General features: G+C 31.9%; 1 protein-coding gene across 2 annotated transcripts; it reads left to right on the top strand.

The window, feature by feature from the left end:
• Positions 1-24,009, top strand: LOC129919318 (gastrula zinc finger protein XlCGF57.1-like). Of its 2 annotated transcripts, none has more exons than XM_056000175.1 (5): positions 1-530; positions 600-758; positions 817-1,340; positions 23,383-23,704; positions 23,760-24,009. In XM_056000175.1, the coding sequence occupies exons 1-5, from the start codon at positions 49-51 to the stop codon at positions 23,992-23,994; spliced, it is 1,722 nt and encodes a 573-aa protein (XP_055856150.1). In that variant the 5' UTR covers positions 1-48; the 3' UTR covers positions 23,995-24,009. The 2 variants fall into 2 exon arrangements, with proteins under 2 accessions (XP_055856150.1, XP_055856149.1); XM_056000174.1 differs by having other exon boundaries at positions 7-530; positions 23,368-23,704.
• The last annotated feature ends 221 nt before the right edge of the window (positions 24,010-24,230 follow it).

Consider the following 24,230-nt stretch of genomic DNA (forward strand, 5'->3'; position numbering starts at 1 on the left):
GTCTTGGTATTTTTTGTTTATGGTTTTTTGTTTATTATTTTATTGACGATGGAAAGCTTTGGTAAATCCGAAGATTTATTACTCTGCAATGTTAATAAAATATGTCGAACCTGTTGCAAAACAAAGTCGGAATCACTTCATCAGATATTCAATTCGGAAATAATTATAGTAGACGAACACATTTGTACATCAAAAGTTTTAGTTGCTGTTTCTACGCTCCAAATACAACCTGACGATAATCTCCCTAAAGGAATGTGCTATCCATGTCTGGAAAGCTTAAAAAAAGCATATGCTTTTCAAAAAATGTGTAAACTCTCAGAAACGTCTATGCGAAGTTTAATTTTTTCTAATGACATCCAATTAAATTGCAAACATAATGAAATATTTAGGAAACAAATTGTTAATGAGAATGACGAACCCGTTACCCTTACAATAGACTACTTCGATCCATCTATTTCAAACCAAACCAAAATTAAAGAAACAAATATTTTAAAAAATCAAAAGGAGTGTGATGGCTATAAGGCGCAAGAGTAAGATTTCTATTGAATTTTTATATGAAGTTTATAAATAAAAGTGTTCGTCCAACTACTTTATTTCAGAACTGAGGAACACAAACAGTGTATAAAGAAAGAAGAAATTGAAGACAACACGCTACCAGAACGTGAAACAGTTTATCCCGAGTGTTCGGATTCTGACAACAATGAAGAGAATTTAATAGTAAAAAACGAGACTTCGATAATAGATCCGGAAATAGAAAGGTAAAATTAGTTTCAATGGTGGCAGGTAGGTATTGGTAGTTAAAAATTTAATTTGCAGGCCGAATCCTCGTAATAAAAGAAATGGTTGCTTCACTTGCGAAGATTGTGGAAAATCTTTCGATCGTCAGCATCGGCTGCGTCGTCATTCAAGTGTTCACAATAAAGAAGGTCGCCCATTCGAATGCGAACACTGCAAAAGAAGATTCGCTCAGGAAGGGCATTTGAAGCGTCATGCTATAATCCACGATAAAATCTTTTTGGAACATACAGAACCACATAAAAATATAAATGGACACCAGTGTCCTGAGTGCCCAAGAAAATTCCTTAAACAAGTATCATTAGCTTCTCATATGAAAACTCATCGCAAGGAAGTCGGTGTTTGCCAACGTTACCAATGTGATGAATGTTCTAAGGTGTTTGAGGAACAACGTCGCCTTAATAGACACAAAAAACTACACCGCGGGAACCGCAAATACGTATGTAAAACTTGTGGACAAACATTCGGTTTTAAATCGCATTTAATTGACCACCTTGGTAAACACAGCGGAATTAAACCGCATATTTGCCGTTACTGTGGAAAATGTAAGTATGACTTATATTTTCTGAGAATGGACTTCACATTGGCAATTAATGTTTTAAGCTTTATTATATATCATATCAACTTAAGATAACTCCAAATAGAAGAAGAAATTAGAAAACTCAGTCTCTGAAAATATATTAGGTGTATTTTTTGTATGCCTTGCCTATATGTAGTTTTAAAAAAAACGACATAGTGACTTTTGAAACCCATAAAATTGTTTGGCAGTACTGTATGTAATTTGGCAACTGTCTTTTATTTTACTCGGTAGTGGTAGTATCTCTGTCCATGATGTGAGGACATTTTTTTTCCCAAAAAACCAATTATTTATTTGTGTACAGGATTTCCTAAAAGTCAACGTCGAAACAAAAACGGTAGATAGAGTAGGTGGTGACTTTTATCAGAAAAATAATAAAAAAATCGCAGCCATATATTTTGGGAATTATGGACATTCGAAAAAAAAAATCGAAAAAAATGGTCACCCTGTACGGTTTTTCATGTGCCGTGACTACAAATCTTTAGTTTTCTCATTTTTTTCTCTTGCAACGGAACCTTGAATAACCTTGCTAACAAGTGCATTCAAAAATTTTTACTCATCTGCATCAGCTTTAAAGCTAATATGTATCACATTTTTGCCCAACTAAAAAGTCAAAATTTTTACATGACCCTAATTCAATGAACCGTAGTGTAAAAAAAATGCACTGCAATATTTCGGCCAGTTACCTTAAAAGTAGGTGTGTTCAATTCTCTTTTCAAAATGGTATAACACTGAGCCGATGCGCGGGTAGAAAATATTAACTGATTTTGATTATATGTATTTTAACCCCTTCTTTGTACTAATGCTAATTTTAAAATAAAGTTATGTATTTTAATCAATTGTTTTTGAAATAAAAAGTTTTAAATGCAATATATCAAAATTTTGCTCGGCTTACGAGATATATTGAAAAAACCAAAAAAGGGGCTTTTGCACCCTTATCTTGAATTTCCACCTTCTCATTTAATAGCACTCCGCGGTTTTATCTTCTCTTATAACCCATTGAAAAATTCCTGCAATAAAAACCCGTGAACCCTGAATGACATAATCAATAGCCTAGGAGGAAAAAAAAAATTCTGGGGATGCGATACATTTTTCCTCCAATCTCAAAAACTAAAATACTTATAAGCATGTGGTTTTTTGTTTTCGACTAGAAATTTATAAGATCATTGAATTATGTAAAAAAATTGTACCCTTTATTTAAAAAAATGAAAAAAAAAATAAACTTTTTTTTTTTTTTTTTTTTTTTTTGACGGGAGGAAATCTTCAAAAGACACTTGGCAGTATTTGACACCAAGTAGTGTGGGACTCTTAACCGCTAAAACCACCTCTTTATCAGGACCAATCTTGAGAGATCGACATCAGATTTTTCTTTCTTAACTTTGTAAAATCACTTTGGGGGAAGTTTAAACTTTTAATACTTTCCCATGTTTTTTTAGACCATAAGCTCATGAGGCTTGGTTCTTCTTAATCTCCGAACATAATCTTTGCATCCAAAGTCATTCAAGGTATTTGGCCGTATTGGCGTAAGGTACAGCTTGATTATTAATGAATATTGGAATATTGTTTATCTTTTTATTTGTAAAGTTTATATGTGAAGATTTTGATTCATTTAGTTTGATACGCCATTTTTCGGTCGGCTGTGTCGACGGCATTTTGTAGTTTTACTGCTGCCTTAGTGACACATTTGTCGGGTACCAAAATTGCGGTATCATCTGCAAAAGTAGCCATTATGATGTGATTACCAACTGGGATATCCCTTGTGTATAGTAAATACAGGGTAGGACCTAGGACACTTCCTTGTGGTACACCGGCTTCTATTATCTTCAATTCCGAATATTCTTCATCGTACCTTACTCTAAACAATCGGTCTGAGATGTACGATTTTAATATTTCATAGTACTGTCTGGGAAGATCCCTTTGCAGTTTGTACTCAAGTCCCTCATGACAAACCTTGTCAAAGGCTTGAGCAACATCTAAGAAAATAGCTGAACATACTTGTTTTTCTTCTAATGCTTTTTCTATTGCATCCGTTATTCTATGAACTTGGTCTATCGTGGGATGTTTATTTCTAAAGCCAAACTGATGATTTGGGATTAACCTTCTTTCTTCTATAATTTTGCTAAGTCTCTTCAGAAGCCATAATTGGTATAAGCTATATTGGTCCGTAAGACGTCACTTCTGTAGGTAAGCCACCTTGCTTGGGTATGACAATAACTTCATCAATTTTCCAATGGTGTGGGACATACCGTTGCTTAAGGCATGCATTTATTATATATTGGAGTTTTATGAAGGCTTTCAAAGGCATTTCTTTCATAACCTGGGCAGTAATTAGATCGTAACCTGGTGATTTTTTATTTGATAGTTGATGTAAACACATACTTTTTATTTCTTTTAATCTTACAGTTGGTATTTCACTTTCATCTATCTTATCAACAAACTGTAAGCTATTTTCAGCCGCGTTTGTTGGGTATGGCTTAAAAACATTCGCAAGATGCTCCGCGAAAAGGTTAGCTTTTTCTTTTGGGTTACCGATCCATTTCCCATCTTGAGATTTCAAGGACGAGTTTAGTAACTGCGGTCTTTTCAGGCGCTTGGCTGCTTTCCATAGCGAAAAATCGGTTGAAGCATCAGTCGTTAAATTCTTTAGGAATGTACTGAGTGAATCATTTTTGAATTTATAAATTTGTTTTTTAAGATTGTTGCTTATACGGTTAAACGTTGTTTTATCATCTGGAAATCTAGTATTTTGTCATTTTCTTCGAGCTCTTCTTTTCTCTATTATTAACTCTCTTATCTCTAAAGGATATTTTATTTCATTTTGTGTTCTATTAGAAAATGTTGGAGTACTTTCTTCAGCGGCCTGTTGCACATCAGCAATAAATTGTTCCACTTCATGGTCAATTTGCTCGATTGTATCCATGGGAGATCTTAAATTTATAAAACTTAAAAGCCTTTCTCTTAAATCACTCCTGTTTGTTTTCTTATTTACAAGCTTTGGATTACTTTTTTCTATTACTTCCGATTCACTTCGTGATAGAATCACTGGAGTATGATCTGATGACAAGTCATAATTACCTTCGACACTAATGTGATTTCGTTTGATTCCTTTAGCTAAGAAAAAGTCAATAAGGTCTGGTATTTTGTTAGTATCGGAAGGCCAGTAAGTAGGCGACCTGGAGGAATAGAATTCGCAATTGTATTTACGGCCTGCTTGGAAAAGTCTTTTGCCTTTTGTTGATATAAGTCTTGAACCCCAATGGGTGTGTTTCGCATTGAAGTCTCCACCAACAAGAAAGTTATGCTCAAGAAGATAATAGATCTGTATAGTCATCTTCTGTCGGGGAGCGCCTTGGTGGGCAGTATATAGCTGCTATCTTAAACTCTTTCTTTTTCATACCAATACTAATAGTTGTTACGTGGCAAAATCGCATCCACCTCTTGCCTTGTCAGCTGGATGTGGAGCGTGGTAACATGAATAGTTTTCTATTACATTATCTAGACTTTGCCCATTGGAGAAATGAGTTTCGGACACCAGGCAAATATCTATATGTTCTAGATCTAAAAAGATTTTTAATTCGGATAAGTGTTGTAAAAGACCGTTTGCATTCCATGTAGCGATTTTAAGTGTTCTGTCCATCATTGTTTTTTAAGAGCGACTTTTTCGCTTAACTGTTTGATATTCAAATCCTATTTATCAATTCTTTGGAGAATGAGGTGTAGCATTTCTTTTATGGAAGTCTCTTCATTCTTCCGCACATTTTTTAGAATCTGAGAATAGGCTTTATTTTCATCGCTTTTACTTTGAACAGCTTTTTTAGGCGGTTCATTCTTAGTATTGTTTTCAGCAGTTAAATCGGTATTTACAGTGTTTCTGGGTTTGTCTCTAGCAGATGTATTTTTGCTTCTGAACTCTTGGAATTTTTTGGCAACTGGGCAGCCTCTATAGCTTGCCGGGTGATTACCCTGGCAGTTCACACATTTTTCTTTCTGATCTTTGCTCATCGGCAATTTTTAGTTGCATGTTTTCCTTCGCACTTTACACAAGCAAACTCGCGGTTGCAGTATTTTTGGGTATGACCAAAAGCTTGGCAACGTTTGCACTGCGGAACAACTTAAGATTTTTGGAGTGGTTCAATTTTAACAGCTATGCCCAAGATTGATCTTACTTTATAAATCTCCTCGACACTTTGCTTACTGTCAAAAGTTAGCATGAATAAAGGTAGTAACCTCTTACTTGTCGTCGATTCTCCAGAGGAGTTTTTAATTGTCTCATTCTTAAATAGATTGACTGCATCAAGGGCTTGGAAGCCTTTTTGTACAAGATCTTCCACTACTTCCTCGGGAGAGCACGAGGAATGAAGACCTCTGGCTACTACTTTTATTGGCCTTGTAGCTTTGTTCTCATATGAGTGCCATTGAATTTGGTGTTTGCTCAGTTCTTCAGTGACAGATCTATACTCGTCGGCTTCTTCGACTGTGACTTTCCAGTTGTCTTTGTTGTACGATGTGTATTTGCAAGCTTTTTTAGTACATTTTTCTATTATTTTCTTAAGATCTCCAAAAATTGGAAATCCTGAGATCATAATTGGTGGTGGTGTAATTTTTTTGCTGCCTTTAGCGTGAGAATTTGATTTAACAACAGCTACCACATTATTCGGTTCTTTAGTTTCTGTAAACAAGTCTTTATTATTTTCGATTTTAGAGTTTTTCTGATTTCTTAAACAAATCTCAGGACTCCCGTTTGGTTTACGTTTCTTTGTGATACGCTTATTTTTCTTTTTCTCAGTTTCAAACAAGAGCTCTTCTTCATCAGTTTGATATTCACGCTCAATATATTTTGGACTTAACTAAAGCGTGGACTCTGAATCTTTCTTGTCAAGTAAGGAAACTTTCTCTTCGAGTTTTTTCACTTGCAGCTGAAGACTTTGAACAAGAACTTCAGGTTGTTTTCTTGCCGCTACTTCAATTTGCCATTCTTCAAAGTAGTTCTTTGATTTTGATTGGTCTATCTCTTTGTCTTCGATGGAACTCTGTTGATCTGTAATGTCGATCTCTTCATTTTTCTTGGTCCCTTTTTCGCTAATGTGTTTAACATCGATAGTATTGTTTGGGGTTGTCGGTGATGTAACCAGTGGCGTATCCAGAAAAAAATTTGGAGGGGGCTAGAAAATTATTCAAACATTTTTTAGAGGGGTACGAAAAATTTTTCTCTCTAATATACCTATTCACCTTTGATCGAGAGTGAAGCTCTGCGGTACTGAAAGTGGTATAGTAGCATTTTACTGCTCTCGACGACGTCGACAGCTTCGTACTACTGTCTCCTGTTTTCAAAGTTCTTGTGTGACAAACACCATTTTCGATATAAACGCCCATGTTCCGCAATTCGACCGAAAGTGAATTGAAATCACTTTTAAATTTCACGTGAAATAAAATATCATATTCTTCATTTGGATCAATTTCAAAAACTTCGAAATTGCTTCGAACTGTCATAGCTGAAGGATCATCCTTTTTAATTTTGTTTCTGAAGTTAAATTATTACTGCTGGATGCCATTTTATCGGCAATTTTAATGGAAAAAAATAAGAATTCAAAAGAAAAAATAAGGAGACACAAATAAGTTATGATAATATTTTGTCCAAAAATTATAGATTCATTGAAAAAGGCACCAAATTTACAAACCGAAATAATGTGAATTGAATTCGATCAGAAAATTTAAATGAGTGAAAAATGCAGAAAGTGAAAGTCTAGAAACTAATTTTCCATTGAATTTTTTTAGATGTTTAATTCGAAATATATACTTTTTCGTAATATGTTGCTTTTTTAATCCGAAGTCCAAACTGGCATTTGCTGAAAGAAACCATTAGTTACATATGATGACCACTAAGATTTTGAGATATCAAATATTTCTATTTCCAATAGCTTTGAGAAGTATATAATTTTTGAAAAAAGTGTTTATTGAGATTGCATACGAACTTTTGCAAAACTAAGGTGATGTTATTCGACGTACGTATTATACTAAAAAGTGATCTGAAGAATTTCGAATTGGACTTAAACCCGAAAAAAAAACCACCCAACCCCCAGCTACAGCTAAGGCTCTTACTCAAACAAACACAAATAGCCGTTTTAGAATTTGGAGGGGGCTCGAGCATCTGAGCTGGCTCTAAATCTATAAGATTTACGAACAAGTTTCAGTCAAGCATATATCTGTGGCAACAAGGAAAAACAACATAAGTCAGTTTTTACAACTTTTCAGGAGAGCGTTTTGAAAGTTTGGCTTCCCATAAGAAGTCAATGCTAATGTCATTTTTCTTTTACCTGTAATTCATAAACCGCTTAAGATGAAAATACGAAAAAAATATGGTAGATAGAATCGCTTATTGTGCATCAGATTTTGTGAAAATCTCAATTTCGACATAAGCTGACTTATGTTGTTATTCCTTGTTGCCACAGATATATTACAATGAAATTAGGTAAAAAATAACATGATCTGGAAGGCTTGGGGGGGCTTGAGCCCCCTGAGCCCCCCCCCCCCCCCCTCAATACGCCACTGGATGTAACCCCTGAAGTAAATTTGTTTGGGGGAGTTCTTTGCATCTTTGAACTCCGTCTCTCAATATTTATAAGCAATAATTGGTCCTCCCCAGAATCCATAGGACCGACCTCTAAAGAGAGTGGATTTACCAGTTTAACTGGATTGCCACCTGGGGTATTTAATCTAGTCGTTTTGTTCATTGCCATAATTTTTTTAACTTTGTTTACGTACCATAAATAGGTCAGTTACTTCTATCTATAGTTTATACTCAGCCGCCCCACAGGGTACAGACGCTGACCAGTGTGCCGCACAATATGTGTCAGACTAGACTGATTAAAAAAAAAATGTCTTTTTGTTTGTTCAAAGCATTGTTGAAAATATTATTGGAAATGACGAAAAAAAAATACTTTAAAAGTTTCAGCCCTTAATGTAAACATTTAGTACCGCCGCATCACAAATTTCTATTTCCCATACGATGTATGGGAAAGATTGTGTATTTGTGTTTAGAATTTTTTATCTTTTTAATGGTTCATCCAAAAGGCTTGACAAAATCATTTTCTTTTATAAAATTGTCCGCTCTACAAAAAAGCTCTTATTAATTTTTTTGATTTACCCCCGCGTTTCGAAGTTATTCAACTTTAAAATATAAAAAGTAGTTTTTTCTCATTTTTTTCCGATTTTTCGACGAAATTATTATAGTAGGAGATCCCGCCATAGGACGACCTACCCTCATCGTTATACCAGTTGAGAGTTATATTTTCTGAAAGCTAGTGTCTAAGGAAATAAATTGCACATGGGTTGCCAAGCGATATCCTGTCAAGGCATAGGGTTGCCAGGCCTTAAAGTTCATTTTTGCAAATTTTTGAAAATGCGACCCTGCTTATATGGCAAGCCTAAGAGTTAAAGAAAAAATATAATGTCATAGGAAATTTAATTTAAAAATTTTAATTTTCAGGATTTTTTAAAATTTGAAGTTTGAGTAGGGTAAACAAAGGCGAATTTAGAAAAAGGGGAAAAATCTATTATCTAAACAAAACGTGATAGAAATAAAATTGAAATTGGAATCGATAGATATTATAAATATATGAAAGCCACACATACAAATAAAAAATGTAAAAAATCTACAACGCGAGATATAGTCTTTTTAGAGTCATGATACTCCAATTCGATATTTGAGAAATAATTCACCAAAAATCAGAATGAAAGATTTTTTAAATAATTGTTATGTGATAAGTTAGGAAAAATAAAATAACTTGACACGTGTCTGTCAAATTTTTAATTTAACTTACCGTTTTTGTGAGGGGATTTTTTGAAAAGGTGCTTATTTTCGTATTTCAACATATTAAAGGAAAAAATCCCGTCATGGGACGACCTATCCACCTCATTATACCAGTTGAAAGCTATATTTTCCTAAGGGTAGTGTCTAAAGAAACAGTTTGCACATGGGTTGCCTAGCGATATCCTGTCAAGGCATAGGGTTGCCAGGCCTTAAAGTTTATTTTTCATTATTTTTGAATACGCCACCCTGCTTATACCCAAAGCCAAAGAGTTGTAAAAAAAATATTATGTCACAGGAAATTTAATTTGAAAATTTTAATTTTCAGGATTTTTTAAAATTTGAAGTTTGAGTAGGGTAAACAAAGGCGAATTTAGAAAAAGGGCAAAAATCTATTTTCTAAACAAAACGTGATAGAAATAAAATTGAAATTGGATTCGATAGATATTATAAAAATATAAAAGCCACACATAGAACAAAAAAATGTAAAAAATCTACAACTCGAGATATAGTCTTTTTAAAGTCATGATACTCCAATTCGATATTTGAGAAATAATTCACCAAAAATCAGAATGAAAGATTTTTTAAATAATTTTAATGTGATAAGTTAGGAAAAATAAAATAACTTGACACGTGTCTGTCAAATTTTTAATTTAACTTACCGTTTTTGCGAGGGGATTTTTCGAAAAGGTGCTTATTTTCATATTTCAACATATTAAAGGGAGAGCTTAATTCTTAAAGCTAGAGGTGGTCTATTAAATATTAATGCTAGAGCATTTAAAAAAGATACACTGGGAATCTGTTCAATATGTAATATGGATGAAGTGGAAAACACATATCACCTAATTGGCAGATGCCCGATTTATAAAAATACGAGACTAGCCTGTTTTGGAAAAGAATCTTTGTCCATTGAAGAATTTTATAATGTGTTAAATGGTAGTAACTTCTCTTCCCTTTACAACTTTTTATCTTACTCTCTAAAATATAGATCTTTGTTAATAAATGAATTTGCTTAAAGCAATGAAAAACTTTTTTTGAAAATATTAAGTATGAACTGATGAAAAATTTGTGATAATAAATTTAAATAAATTATTTAAATATTACATTCCATATTTTTTATTGTACCTATTGTTAATATAAATATTACAAATCTCATTTTAAATTTATAAAAATATTAAGTTAAAATATCTACAAATGTATAAGTTAAAGAAAATTATTAGCAACTTACGTTACCTATAGTATATTTAAATTTGAATTTATAACGCCAATCTGACAGACAACAAAAACATGTTATGTCAAAACATTGTATTATTACATTAAGATTTTTTATTACTCTTGTTATATTAATTGTAAAATGAAAACTAAATAAAATCTTTTCTAATCTAATCTAATCTATTAAAGGGAGAAATCCCGTCATGGGACGACCTATCCACCTCATTATACCAGTTGAAAGCTATATTTTCCGAAGGGTAGTGTCTAAAGAAACAGTTTGCACATGGGTTGCCTAGCGATATCCTGTCAAGGCATAGGGTTGCCAGGCCTTAAAGTTTATTTTTGCAAATTTTTCAAAATGCGACCCTGCTTATATGGCAAGCCTAAGAGTTATAAAAAAAATATAATGTCATAGGAAATTTAATTTAAAAATTTTAATTTTCAGGATTTTTAGAAATTTGACATTTTAGAAGGGGAAACTGAGGTAAATTTAAAAAAAGGTCAAAAAGCTATATCCTTTACAAAGATTGGTAGAAAAAAGATTGATACTGGAATCGATAGATATTGTTAAATTATATAAGTCACACATACAAACCAAAAATGTAAAAAATCTGCTACTCGAGATATGGACGTTTAAAAGTCAAAACCGTGAAATTCGATGTTTGAGAAATAATTCACCAAAAATCAGCACGAAAGGTATTTGAAATAATGTTTATGTTATTAGAGAGCATAAATAAAATAACTTGACACGTATCTGCCAAATTTTTGATTTGACTTAGTTTTTGGTTCCTGTGTATTTTTGAAGAATTACAGATTTTTACAATTCAATTCACTGTTTCGGTGTTATTCTTCAAAAATACACAGGAACCAAAAACTAAGTCAAATCAAAAATTTGGCAACCCTATGTCTTGACAGGATATCGCTTGGCAACCCATGTGCAATTTATTTCCTAAGACACTAGCTTTCAGAAAATATAACTCTCAACTGGTATAACGATGAGGGTAGGTCGTCCTATGGCCGGATCTTAGACTATTAGGTTTTTCAAAAAATTTAGCAAAATTTTCAAATATTTGCATTCTACGTTGTGTTTTGATTTCACAGATCCTTTTATATAACTCTCAAACCCCTAATACTATCATATTAGATTTCTTCAATAAATTCGAATTATTCATTTTTTCAACTAAAAATTATTTTAATCAATTTTTCGCGTCCGTTTTTTTTTAAATTTTATAAATGCAATTTTGTAGAGCGTTCAATTTTATACAAGAAACTGATTAAATCTAGCCTTTTTGATGAACCATTAAAAAGATAAAAAATTCTAAACACAAATACACAATCTTTCCCATACAAATCGTATGGGAAATAGAAATTTGCGATGCGGCGGTACTAAATGTTTACATTAAGGGCTGAAACTTTTACAGTATTTTTTTTTCGTCATTTCCAACAATATTTTCAACAATGCTTTGAACAAACAAAAAAAAAATTTTTTTTGAATCAGTCTAGTGTCAGACGCTCTTGGATTTAATCGTGAGCTGGTGCATTCAGAGCGATATTTCTGTTCTTTTGCTCCTAGTTCCTGAAAAGATAACTCAGGTGACTCAGCTCGTGGATCGAATGGATCCAACGCTCGTCGTTAGTTGGATATCCAGCGGGCACCGCGATGCGATTTTGCCACACCAAAAAATAAACTTGAAGAAAAAAAAATTTTTTTTTTCTAAAATGATGTTTTTGATATTAAATTTCTCAGAACATATTTGCTCAACCAACTTAAATTAAAGACTTAGTTCAAGAACAATATTATAGCTTTCGAAAAACATATACAAAATCAAAACGTCTTTTTTCGATGTTTTTTAACAACTTTTTCCCCATTCTAAGTCAAAATGCCCTCCCGTGTATACAAAAATGCTTATAACTCAAAAAAGGGATCAGGTACGATTTTGACATATTTAGAATCCTGAAATCAGTCCGAAGAATCCTGCATCATTACTTTTGGGGTCCATTTTTGTAAAACCTGCCGCGTCTTCAAGATCACCGTAAACGAAAGGATAGGTTTTTCTACTATTTTCATTGATAAACCTATGCTAAAACGTATTCTACAAACGATTGCCTTTAAAGTATTATTCAAGCTTGTTTCATCTTTTAAAAAACCAGCACTTTACTACTTTAAAAACATGATCTCTATGTGTGTGATGTTCAAATAATTTTCATATTATGTTTGTAGCACATGTTACTTGTCAGTTAAACTTTATACTGTGTAGTTGTAAGAAATTTATTATTTAATTTAAATGTAACAATAATTTTTGTAAGTTTTACTGTATTGTGAATAATTTGTAAACATTTCTTAAAATATTAATCAATGCTTAAATAGAAACCATTGTTCACCTGATGATGTCCATATACATGGACGAAACGTTGTGACAAAAAGAAAATATTTGTTTCATTTGACCTGAAGCTCGTTCACCAAAAACTTATATGTATAAGTACAAAAAAGGTCACCAATATCAATAGACATTTTTATTTCCGTTATTTATCAAATATTCTCAACAATGTTATACCCTTTTGAAAAGAGAATTGAACACACTAACTTTTAAGGTAACTGGCGGAATATCGTAGTGATGTAGTGAATTTTTTTTACTCTACGGTTCATTGAATTAGGTTCATGTAAAATTTTTGACTTTTTTTGCTGGGCAAAAAAGTGATAATAATAAAGTGACATAATAAAATAGGTCGGATTTCTAAAGTAAAACATTTTTATTTCCGTTTTTTTATGAAATATTCGAAACGATTTTATACCATTTTGAAAAGAGAATTGAACACACCGACTTTTAAGGTAGCTTGCCGAAATATCGAAGTGCATTTTTTTTACACTACGGTTCATTTAATTAGGGTCAAGTATAATTTTTGATTTCTTAGTTGGGCAAAAAAGTGATACATATTAGTTGAGTTAAAATTATTGAATGCACTTGTTAGCAAGGTTATTCAAGTTCCGTTGCAAAAGAAAAAAAAAAAACACTAAAGATTTGTAGTCGCGGCACATGAAAAACCGTCACAGGGTGACCATTTTTTCGATTTTTTTTCGAATGCCCATAATTCCCAAAATATATAGCTGCGATTTTTTTATTATTTTTCTGATAACAGTCACCTAACCTATCTACTGTTTTCGTTTCGACGTTAACTTTTAAAACACCCTGTATTCTAAGCTACATTTTAATAACTATAAACACTAATGTCGTTTCCCTTCACTCCAACGAGAGTACCCTTTTAGAACTTATTTTGGAGTTAGTGCGTTAACACTGTGTTACAAAATAAAAATCATGTTAATTACTTTGGAAGTGGCATAGCAGAGGTTGTAGGTATTACTGAGTACATCATATTTCGGCACTTGAAATTTTTCATAGACCCTCAAAATTTCAAGTTATCGTCAAAAAACCGTTTTTCAATGGTTGCGCATTTCAGCGATTTTTTACTCAGTCATTTTTCGGTCAATTTTAAATTTTTTAGAGTTCTAAAAAGAGGAGTACTTGTTCTTTTGGAAAATATTTTTTTATTTGACTGAAGCACCAAATTGGGTGTAGATTTTATGGACTGAGTCTCAACATTTACAGCATTTTTTCCCCGTTTTTTACAATTCAGAGACCGTTGTAATCTATATTTTGTGTTTTGAATTTTTTTTCTATGAACAGTTTTATTGTTCTATTTATACTGAATTAAATAAGTTTTTATTCATCAAAATCAGTTAGAAATTGTGGAAGTTATGAAGAATTTCAAGTGCCGAAATACGATGTACTCAGTAATACCTACAATCTCTGCTAGGTCACTTCCAAAGTAATTAACATGATTTTTATTTTGTAACACAGTGTAATTAAGGCAGTGAAAATAAGTTATGAATTCTTGTAGAGGTAAACGGGAAAGAGAACCCAAAAAGTAAAGTTAAAATGCTGAGAATCCACGAAGTGGTCCAGTCAAGGTACTTTTTAGATAATAAAAGCTATTGACATTAGCGCCTGCCTGGCGAGGTATCTAATGTTTTTCTTAGAGATACACAAAGCTCTCAACCAACTCTATGTATTAACTATCAAAAATCTTTTTAATGGTGTCAAACATACGGTGTTTGATCAGAAATCAATTGGGGCAGTTTACTTTAACAATCAATTTTGTATTGAAATTCACAGTCTCAACAAAAATAGAATTTAATGTATTTTTTTAAGTTATTTTTTCACAATTTTTGACTCTAAATTCGATTATTTCAAAAACTATTGACAAAAACTATTTCAATAACTTGATTTGAAATTAAAAATTAATAGTAAAATTCTAGCTTTTTAAAAAGTGCTTGTATTTGACTGTTCTACAAAATTCCGTTACTATTTTTCACCGCCTTAGTTATCTTGTACTTATTTTTGCACTTTTGGAGGTTTTGTGCTCCTTCACTCCACAAAAGGGTAAACAAAAATTTACTCCGGAGTAATTTTAGTACTACTGTGTACTTCGGACTTATTCCACATTCTTAGTCAGATTTACACCTATTTGCACACGGACTTGTACACACACTTATGAATTCGGAGTTGACATTTTGTTTGAAAAGTGTTTCTTTTAAAGCTTTTTGTTATTAACAAAAAGGACCATTATGAATGTATGTTCTATTGTATTATATTCCGCCAGATTCATTTTTTCCATTATTTTCGTTAATTCATCACTATTTACAACTTTTTCCAAAATTTAATTGAAAACTGAATGTTTCAGCCTTTATTGAAATTCCACTTTGTTACCCCTTGAAAACCCCCCTTTCCAACTCACGATATAAAAAGTATACTGCCCATAATCTCGTAAAGGCTCTAACTACATTTTTCATAATTCTGAGTTATACAAGGAAACACTTAATCTATTATAGCAATCTGAGTATAGAAATTAAAATTGGAATTTTTTGCCTTATTTGAAGACATAGGCTAAAAAAATAAATGAGAATAAATCATAAAAAAAGCCCTAAAATCAAAATCAAAAAATTTGTAGTTCGGGCCTTTACGAGATTATGAGCAGTATATTCTTTTATATGTAAACAATTTCGGGCGAAAGGATTTATATTTAAAAAAAAAAAAATTCCGACAATTTAGACTTACGCTCAAAACTCCTGGTGTAGTAGTAGTGGTAGTGGCCACTGCATTCAGTTGTTCGATATCGATGATTCTGATTTTTTCTTAAGTTATTTCTTACTTTCACAGCCCGAAAAGAAATTTATTTACAGTATCGGATGAAACATTTGCAACTCAAAGTGATAATAAACAAATTGTTCGATTTCGTTAAAATTTTAATCAAAACTTTAAAAAATTTTTATACATTTCGACATCTTAAGAAAATAAAAATGCATAGTTTTCAAAATAATAATTAATACAAAATATACTTCTCTAAACTGTATCGAGTAACCTCAAATCACTATGCGACAAAACAATTGCAACTTTCACTAATCTATTGCATTTATCTACTTTTTGTTTGTTTCGAAAATCATTCCCAAGTAGATTGTATCTTCACATATTTTAGCAAAGCATTTGATAAATTAAGTCATAAAATACTTCTGAGTAAATTAAATAAAACTAGCTTACCCGTGCGAGATCTCTCGCATGGGTACATAGGTAAATACAGAGTGCCTTTTGAAAAGTCGAAAAATAGAGCTAATTAATTGATAATTAACTTAGGTTTAAATAGGTTGCCGCAGCTAATACCCCAAAATCGGTCTTCTTGAAGACTTGAAACGATGTTGAATAATGCATTCACCACCTTAAATCGTCAATAAAAAAATTGTATATCGTAAGGTTTCTGTATTGTATTGGGCTTTTCCAAAAATTATCTTAAACCCATTTTTGTCACACTCCATTAAATTTTATGTCGCTATTCAAAAGCGGAAATTTTAAACTCGTATGTGATTTCATAGTCTTCTCATTTTTAATAGCGACTTATCATATTGTAGCCCAGTAAGTACCCAAACGGACCTAAATCGAATGCAAAGAGCGAATATTGCGACCACTCTTTATTTTTCTTCCTTGTGTACATATGTATATATATATTTATACATACAATTTCCAGTCTTTTCCTGGCAAATGGAAGATGAAATGTACGGAATCTGTTCATATAAAAAAAAAAACATAATAACACCCGTATTGTGATTTACAACTATCAATCGATAGTTGATAAATACTTAAATTTGGGATTTTTAAACATAATTTATAGGAAAACTTATGAACTTTTAAATGGGATTTTATAATTAGATCTCATTTAGAAACAGTTAGGACCACTTTCTGCTTTCAAAACTTTTTTAATTAAGTAATAAGATAATGAAATTTAATTTTTATCAACTATCGATTGATATTTGTAAATCGCAATATGGCTGTAAATGTTCAGACAAATATCAAACAGAGAAATGTGTATGAATCTAGCCAGATATTTTATTACATTTTTTTTGAGACTGGTGTCACAAATGGCATAGTAAAATTTGAGACGTTCCCATTTTCTTTCCCTTTCACCTACAAATTTATTAATTTAACTCCGAGTTGGAAAATGGAAGACGCCATAAGGGCCTGGCTAAACAATGTTGTGCCCAATCACGTTCCAATTTACATTTTCTAGGAACAAACGTAAAAAAGAGGAAAATCCTCACCCCTCTTGCCAACAAACTGACTGGTTAGGCGATTGAAAAATCACCGTGTAGCCCGGCACTAACACATCACTTTTGATTAGATAACTGCAGATTTGTAGTAATGTCGAATTCCTTTCAATTAAAAACTCGAATTTTCGGCGAATTTTTTCTGAAAAGCATGCTCCATAGAAAAAAAAATCGCCTCAAACGAAGCAGAATTCGAATTTTGTTTAATCCCTGTTTTTTGAAAGATTATCCCGGATTTGCACACACACTTGGAACATTTGACATTTCTCAAACAACAAGCTGAAAAATTGCTTCGTGTTGTTTGTTTGTTTGTGTCGCAAGGTTTTGGCAAAATGACATTTTTCCATATATCTGACGAACTTTTGATTTGTCTAGGTAATTCTTCAAGAATGAATTATAGTACTTATAATTATCTACAAAATGAGCCTACAATCGTTATTGTAACCATCATATTGTAGAAGTAATCTAACTCCGAAACTCTCCATGTACTAGTTAAAAGTGAGAAAAAAGCTAGTTTTTTGCTAGTAGGCCTAGCAAATTTTGGGAGTAGAGGTATAACCAAAAAATAAGTACGCAGTTTTGCAGCCATACGCGTCTTAATATCGATTTCAAATGTCTGACAACTCTAATTGTGTGCTTTATACGGTTTTCGGGGGGTTAAATAACGTAAGTTTTCTAGTTAATGTGAATGGGCTAAATTTATACTATTTGAAATTATAAATAAACAAGCTGGTGCTCTATTATTTTTCCTAAATCTAGACACCCCAATCTTGAGGATGTGACCAATAGAACTCAAGATATAAGCCTTTTATGCGATTATGTTTTAAAAACGTTTGTGTTTAAATTTTTGTTTGTTTATTTGAATTGAAAACCCCGATATGGTACTTAAAAAAAGATTATATCTTCTGCTAGCCGCATCGCCAAAATTGAGGTGTCCAAATTTAGGAAAAATGACAGAGCATCAGATTTTATATTTATAATTTGAAATAATGTAAATTTAGCTCATTCAAATTAAATGGAAAACTTACATTATTTAACCCCCCGAGAACCGTATACAGCACAAAATTAGAGTTGTCAGACATTTGAAATCGATATTAAGACGCGTATGGCTGCAAAACTGCGTACTTATTTTTTGGTTATACCTCTACTCCCAAAATTTGCTAGGCCTACTAGCAAAAAACTAGCTTTTTTCTCACTTTTAACTAGTACATGGAGAGTTTCGGAGTTAGATTACTTCTACAATATGATGGTTACAATAACGATTGTAGGCTCATTTTGTAGATAATTATAAGTACTATAATTCATTCTTGAAGAATTACCTAGACAAATCAAAAGTTCGTCAGATATATGGAAAAATGTCATTTTGCCCCAACCTTGCGACACAAACCCGCACTTTAACCATCTATAAAATTTTATTTAATCAACTCACGGAATTGTTTTGTATATCATTTTTTAGATAATTTTATTGTTAATAAGTCTTACCTTTGTCGTTTTTTGTTAAAATGAATAACAATGGAGCTATTCAATAAAAACGATACCAATCTCTTTTCCAAGATGGCGGCTGTTCCCAAACTCCAATTTTCCCAACAAATTGACTTTTATGATAAGGACAACCCCCCGAAAACATTCCATGAAAAAAATTTTGTCCCGCGAAAAATGCGATTTGATTTACTAATTTCCCTGGGCTATATACCCTAATCATATTGCAAAAATATAATACAATGGTGCAAAACTTGTCTGTTGTAGTTGTTGTAGTAGAAAAACAAAATTTAGCAATTTTACATGTTTTTGTTGCACCGGATCGTGAATACCCCTATTGCCTATTAATTTAAACGTTTGTTATTGTTTGATTCTGGCGGTGTCTTTTTCATATAGAATACACACACAACTGAACTTATTCCAAAGATCATGTCAAAAGCGATGAACACTTCCACTTTCCAATAATTTTGGAAACATCTTATGTAGAAGTGTTCAATGATCTGCAAGAATAATGAAAATAAAGGACCGCACTTGATGTTGAAGGAACTACGCTAAGTATACCAAAGTAAAAAATAAGCAAAATATTTTGTATCCTTCATTGGCTATCGGAACTACACGATGTGGAATAAAATTATTCCTATCAAAATATCGTATTATGTGCTAACTAAATAAAATAAATCAATTATTTTTATCTGTTTTCATGATCATGTTTGTTTGGGTACCGCCTTAAGGCCCAAGTATATAATAGGCTAGGCATGGGCTCGCATAGGTTTGTCAAAATCGAACGAACTGCTTCGTTCTGTTTCTGAAAACATGAGGATTAACCATAATGAACGCATGCGCGCATAGCTTTCTGTCACGATTTACATTTTTGTTTGCTATAATTGAATCATTTATTTTCAAAAGATGATAAGTCCACTTTTTTTCAAAACTCGCTTTTTTGACCAAATTTGTACTCTAGGGATAACCACGTCTATCTTCAAAATATGAAGTATCTATATCTATATCCGATCTTACAGCTACGCGAAATATTTTTTAGTATCAAAAACAGGATAAAGCCTTGACTACATTGGCTCAAAAAGTTAAAAAGTACAAAAGTGAACATTTTCAAACGCATTTTTGTTTAATTTTTCGACCTGATAAATTACAACAAATGATGCAGAAAGCTTATTTTTTTGTCTAATAAACAATTTGTATACTCTTTTTCACAAAACAATTGCGCTAGCTAGAAAAAAAATATTTTCACTTTTGTACTTTTTGAAAAAGTGGTGTATGTAGTTAAGCCTTAAGTCCCACACTTATCATCTTTTGAAAATAAACAACAGCTTCGTGTAAATGCTATATTAGACTACTGGCCGAATCTTAAGTTTAAAACGTCTTTAAAGATAAATAAGTACTCTGAATCTCAAATACAATTGTTTGATAGACTGGGGCTAAAAGCAAGATTGTATATTCATTTTAAAACTAATTTAACATCCGTTTATTTTCAAAGTATGATAAGTCCAAAAGCGTTTTTATTTTTTATCTTTTGAACTAAAATTAAATTAAAAACGAAACGGTATTCTGTAGCTAGGCAAAAGTTTTACAGAATATATTTTTTATAAATTTAGCTACACACATCAAAAGAATATAGAACGTTTTTTTCTTCTCCTGAAAATTTTAAAATCATGGACTTATCATGTTTTGAAAATTAATGATTCAATTTGTGTAAAAAACACGTTGAACTACACAAAAAATATTTTTAAAGCTGTTTTTATTCAATCCACATTTCGTTTAGGATTTAGAGAAGGTGGAAACGTAGTATAAGTCAGTTTTAATTTCAAATTAATCTTTCGATCCATTTTACCAAGATGAGGATTAGCAATTTTCCATTAACGGTTTCTATATATTTCAATTTAAATAATTTCCTAAACGATTTGACATTCAAAACGAAATAGTTTAAGAAAATATCTCATTTGGGTTCTAGTGAAAACAGGATATAAGGCACTTTAATCCAAAATCAAACTTTTGAGTGATCTTTCTTTTAAGGAGACTGACTACCCAGAACCTCAAAAGTTGGCATTTTCAATTTGTGTGCGAAAAATGAAATACAAAATGTATAATTAATGTTACATGTAACAGGGCTGTTTAGGTACTGCCTAAAACAGAAATAATTCTACTTTTTTCAACATTTTTAACCCAATTCCTGTTTGATTAGACTGAAACTACTGTATACATATTTGTTTAACAATCTTATCAGGACCCATTTAAGATTTTTATCTGAAAAGTGCATTGGGTATAAACCGAAATATTCACATTTCAATGCAACCAAAAAAAATTCAAATGTTAGTTTTAAGACAAACTCTATCTTTTAATGACAAAAATTTTTTTTGTGAAGAAGCATTTATATAATTTCAATATAAGCCAAAAATTAAATTTTGAAAAAAATAATTTTTGGATTTTTAAAAAAAATTTGAAATTTATTTTTTGAAAAATCAAATTTTCGAAAACGGGACATTGAATTTTTTTGAAATTTTGTCTCTAGATGTTGATTAGTGATTTCTACAAAATGGCATACCAATTATATTTTAAAACTTTTTTTCCAAAAAATTATTTATAAAAAATTAGTTTTTTTAAAAAACGGCTCTAACGATTTTGAAAATTTTTTTTCTAAAAATGCATCTTAATATATCAACCAAAACTGCATACCTGTTTTGGAGGGCAATTTGATTTCAGTATTTATTTTATTTTTTTAAAAAACGAATTTTATTTTTTTTCCAAAGGAGATGGCACATTTTTGGGCCCAGTGTGTTCACTTACGAAATGGGTATCAAATGAAAGGTGACGGTAAGCACATTACGTGGGTAAAATATTTTCAAATTCGTTAGTGGGGTTTTGGAGATACATATATACATAAAATTACCAAAGTTTTTTCGAAAAGTTACAAATAAAAATTAAAAAGTTTCCACGTTTGATTTTGAAAAATTCGAACAAAAATCAATATGGCTACCTTCAAACGCTTATAACACAAGAACGACGCAACCAATGTTAATGGTCATGGTCTTAAAATGTAGCTAAGAATATAGTGATGATTTTTGGTTCTTTGTGAAAAATTTTTTTTTTAATCTAACATGGATGCCATGGCCATACAAATGGTTTTTGTTTGTGAAAATTTTTTTTTGCGTCCAACATGGATGTAATGGCCTTCCCACTTCGAAGTTCAAATTAAAAAAAAAAAAAAAACAAAAGGAACATTTTTGACAGACAGCTGCCAAAGTGTATGTACAGTGGTGCCAAATGTTTACATAGATTTTAAAAATCCCGATGTCGTTTTTTTTGCACAAAATCTATATAGATAAACAAAAAAACACACCTTATATTTCTTTTGTGTTTGGAAATTTGTTCGGGTTTTATTATTATTTGTTGATATGATATTACAATGCATATGTAATTAATATAATTTTGTGTTCTTCCTCCGCATGTTTATGTGCAGAAATGCAATAATGAACATAAATGAGGAAATAAAAAATTTTTATGAAGTTGGGGACCAAAGCCAAATTAAAAATACATAAGTGGATAGCAGAAAGGGATTTTATGAATCCAACAAAATAATTTTTACAAATACTGAAGTGATCTCACTGTAAATATTAATAAATAACTTTTGAACTATTTTTATTACCCTAGAAAAATAAATATTCTTTTTTGAAAGTGAATCCAAGTAAAGAAAAAAAGTAGATTTTTCGTTATTGTCATCTGAAATTCAGATGATTTTTTGCGTTCAACGTCAAAAAAAATCTGAACTTAAGTTCAGATGGTGCGTTGAACCCGGCCATTGGTTCAATTAAATTTTGTAAAACAGTTAATGGTATGTCATCCCAAGCCTTTTCATATCTCCATCTGTAGTTCTAACGTTTTCTCGATTAATTTTCCTTTTGACGATCTTGCACAGATTTTTTTTTTGGCTTAAAATCGAGTAGCAGCAGTGGGCAATCCATAACTGTAATATTGTCATCATTAACCGTCTTTTTACTGGAGTTTCTGTGTGTTTTGGATCATTTTCGTGCTGAAATACCCAACAAAATGGTAATTCCCATTCCACAAAGTTCAACAAAATAGCTTTAAAAATGATTTCGTATTGTTCCATTTATTTATTTTACACAAGGTACAAGCTCAAGAACGAACAGATGCACAGACCAGTCAAGACATTTGCATACATACACTTCTGATTCTGGGCCATTCCAAAGTAACGGAGAGGACACACTGACACTTGTTTCCTGTATATCTCGGTGAAGAAATCTTTTTTCTTGAAACTTGGTGGGTCTCGAGGGCTCATGATAAAGTTGATGTTCTATAAGCTTCACGAAAAACTAATAACCAAATTATTCCCAGATAAAGACGGTAACGAAGAGGACGCGTACTCGTCTTCTCCTTTACCGTCTTGGTCTGTGTATAATTAAGCTACACTTAGACCCGTTTGCTGAATCGAAACTTAAGCATTTAAGTTCTACATAAATCCTTATGTGACAGTTTACGCAGAGGAAAAAGCAGGGAATAAGAGTTTATGTTCAACATAAATTATTTAAGTTTCGATTCAGCAAAAGGCCCTTAATTAGTTTTTCGTGAAACTTCTGGAACATCAACTTTATCATGAGCCCTTGAGAGCCAAGTTTCAAGAAAAAAAAAATGCTTCTTCAGCAAGATATACTTTATACCAAGCGTCAAAATGTCATATAAGTTAAAATGGAATGGCCGTTCTTCGTTTTCATAAAATAAATATAGTCATATAATATATTCATGCCAAGATCCATAGATGCAGTACTTTTTCTTTATTTTGTATTCTATTTTAACTTCTTTTATTTTATTAAGCATTTCAACAAATAGGCACATTGAACGACCACTTACGGACACACACTGGCGAGCAACCTTTTTTATGTTCCGAGTGCGGAAAAGCATTTAAAAGTGCAAGTAATTTGAGACAGCATGAGATGCGACACAAAGATGTTAAGCCCTTCCAATGCCCAGAATGTCCAAGTAGGTTTCCATTAAAAAGCGACCTTTCCAAACATATGAATACCCATGGCAATGAGAAACCATATAGTTGTGACATTTGTAGCTCAAGATTTACAAAACAATCATCCGTAAAAAAACATAAATTAATACACACTGGTGAGAAACCATATCCGTGTGAATGCTGTGAAATGAGGTAATGATCATGATTTTAAATTTTGGTTTATAATTCCCATATTTTCTTTAAATAGATTTATTTCTTCTAACCACATGAAACGCCATATGCGAACACATACCGGAGAGAAACCATACGCTTGTAAATATTGCGAAAGAAAATTTGCTCAATCAAATGATATGATAAAACACCTTCGATCGCATATAGGGGAGAACGTCTATAAATGCGAAGAGTGTGATCAATCTTTCAGGTTGAACACAGAATTAAAAAAACATATCGCTGAGCATTATCAAGCTAATAAAAGTAACTAATTTTCTCATTTTGTAGTCCATTTTTTATACTTCTCAGTACCTACTCAGTACAATTATACTACTCATTTAATTCGAATAAAAAAAAAAATACTTTGAACCCCGCAATCCGCACACTACAGAGCTTCTATCGGCCGATAGTTTTGTCGGTCTGGGCTCTTACAGTTCGTGTACACTAAAACCGAATTATCGGCCGATATCGGGTCGGAACTACTCAGGAAACTTTCTAGGACGGTCGT

Source organism: Episyrphus balteatus, chromosome 4 (assembly GCF_945859705.1).
Source record: "Episyrphus balteatus chromosome 4, idEpiBalt1.1, whole genome shotgun sequence".
In the NCBI taxonomy this organism is placed as follows: domain Eukaryota; kingdom Metazoa; phylum Arthropoda; class Insecta; order Diptera; family Syrphidae; genus Episyrphus; species Episyrphus balteatus.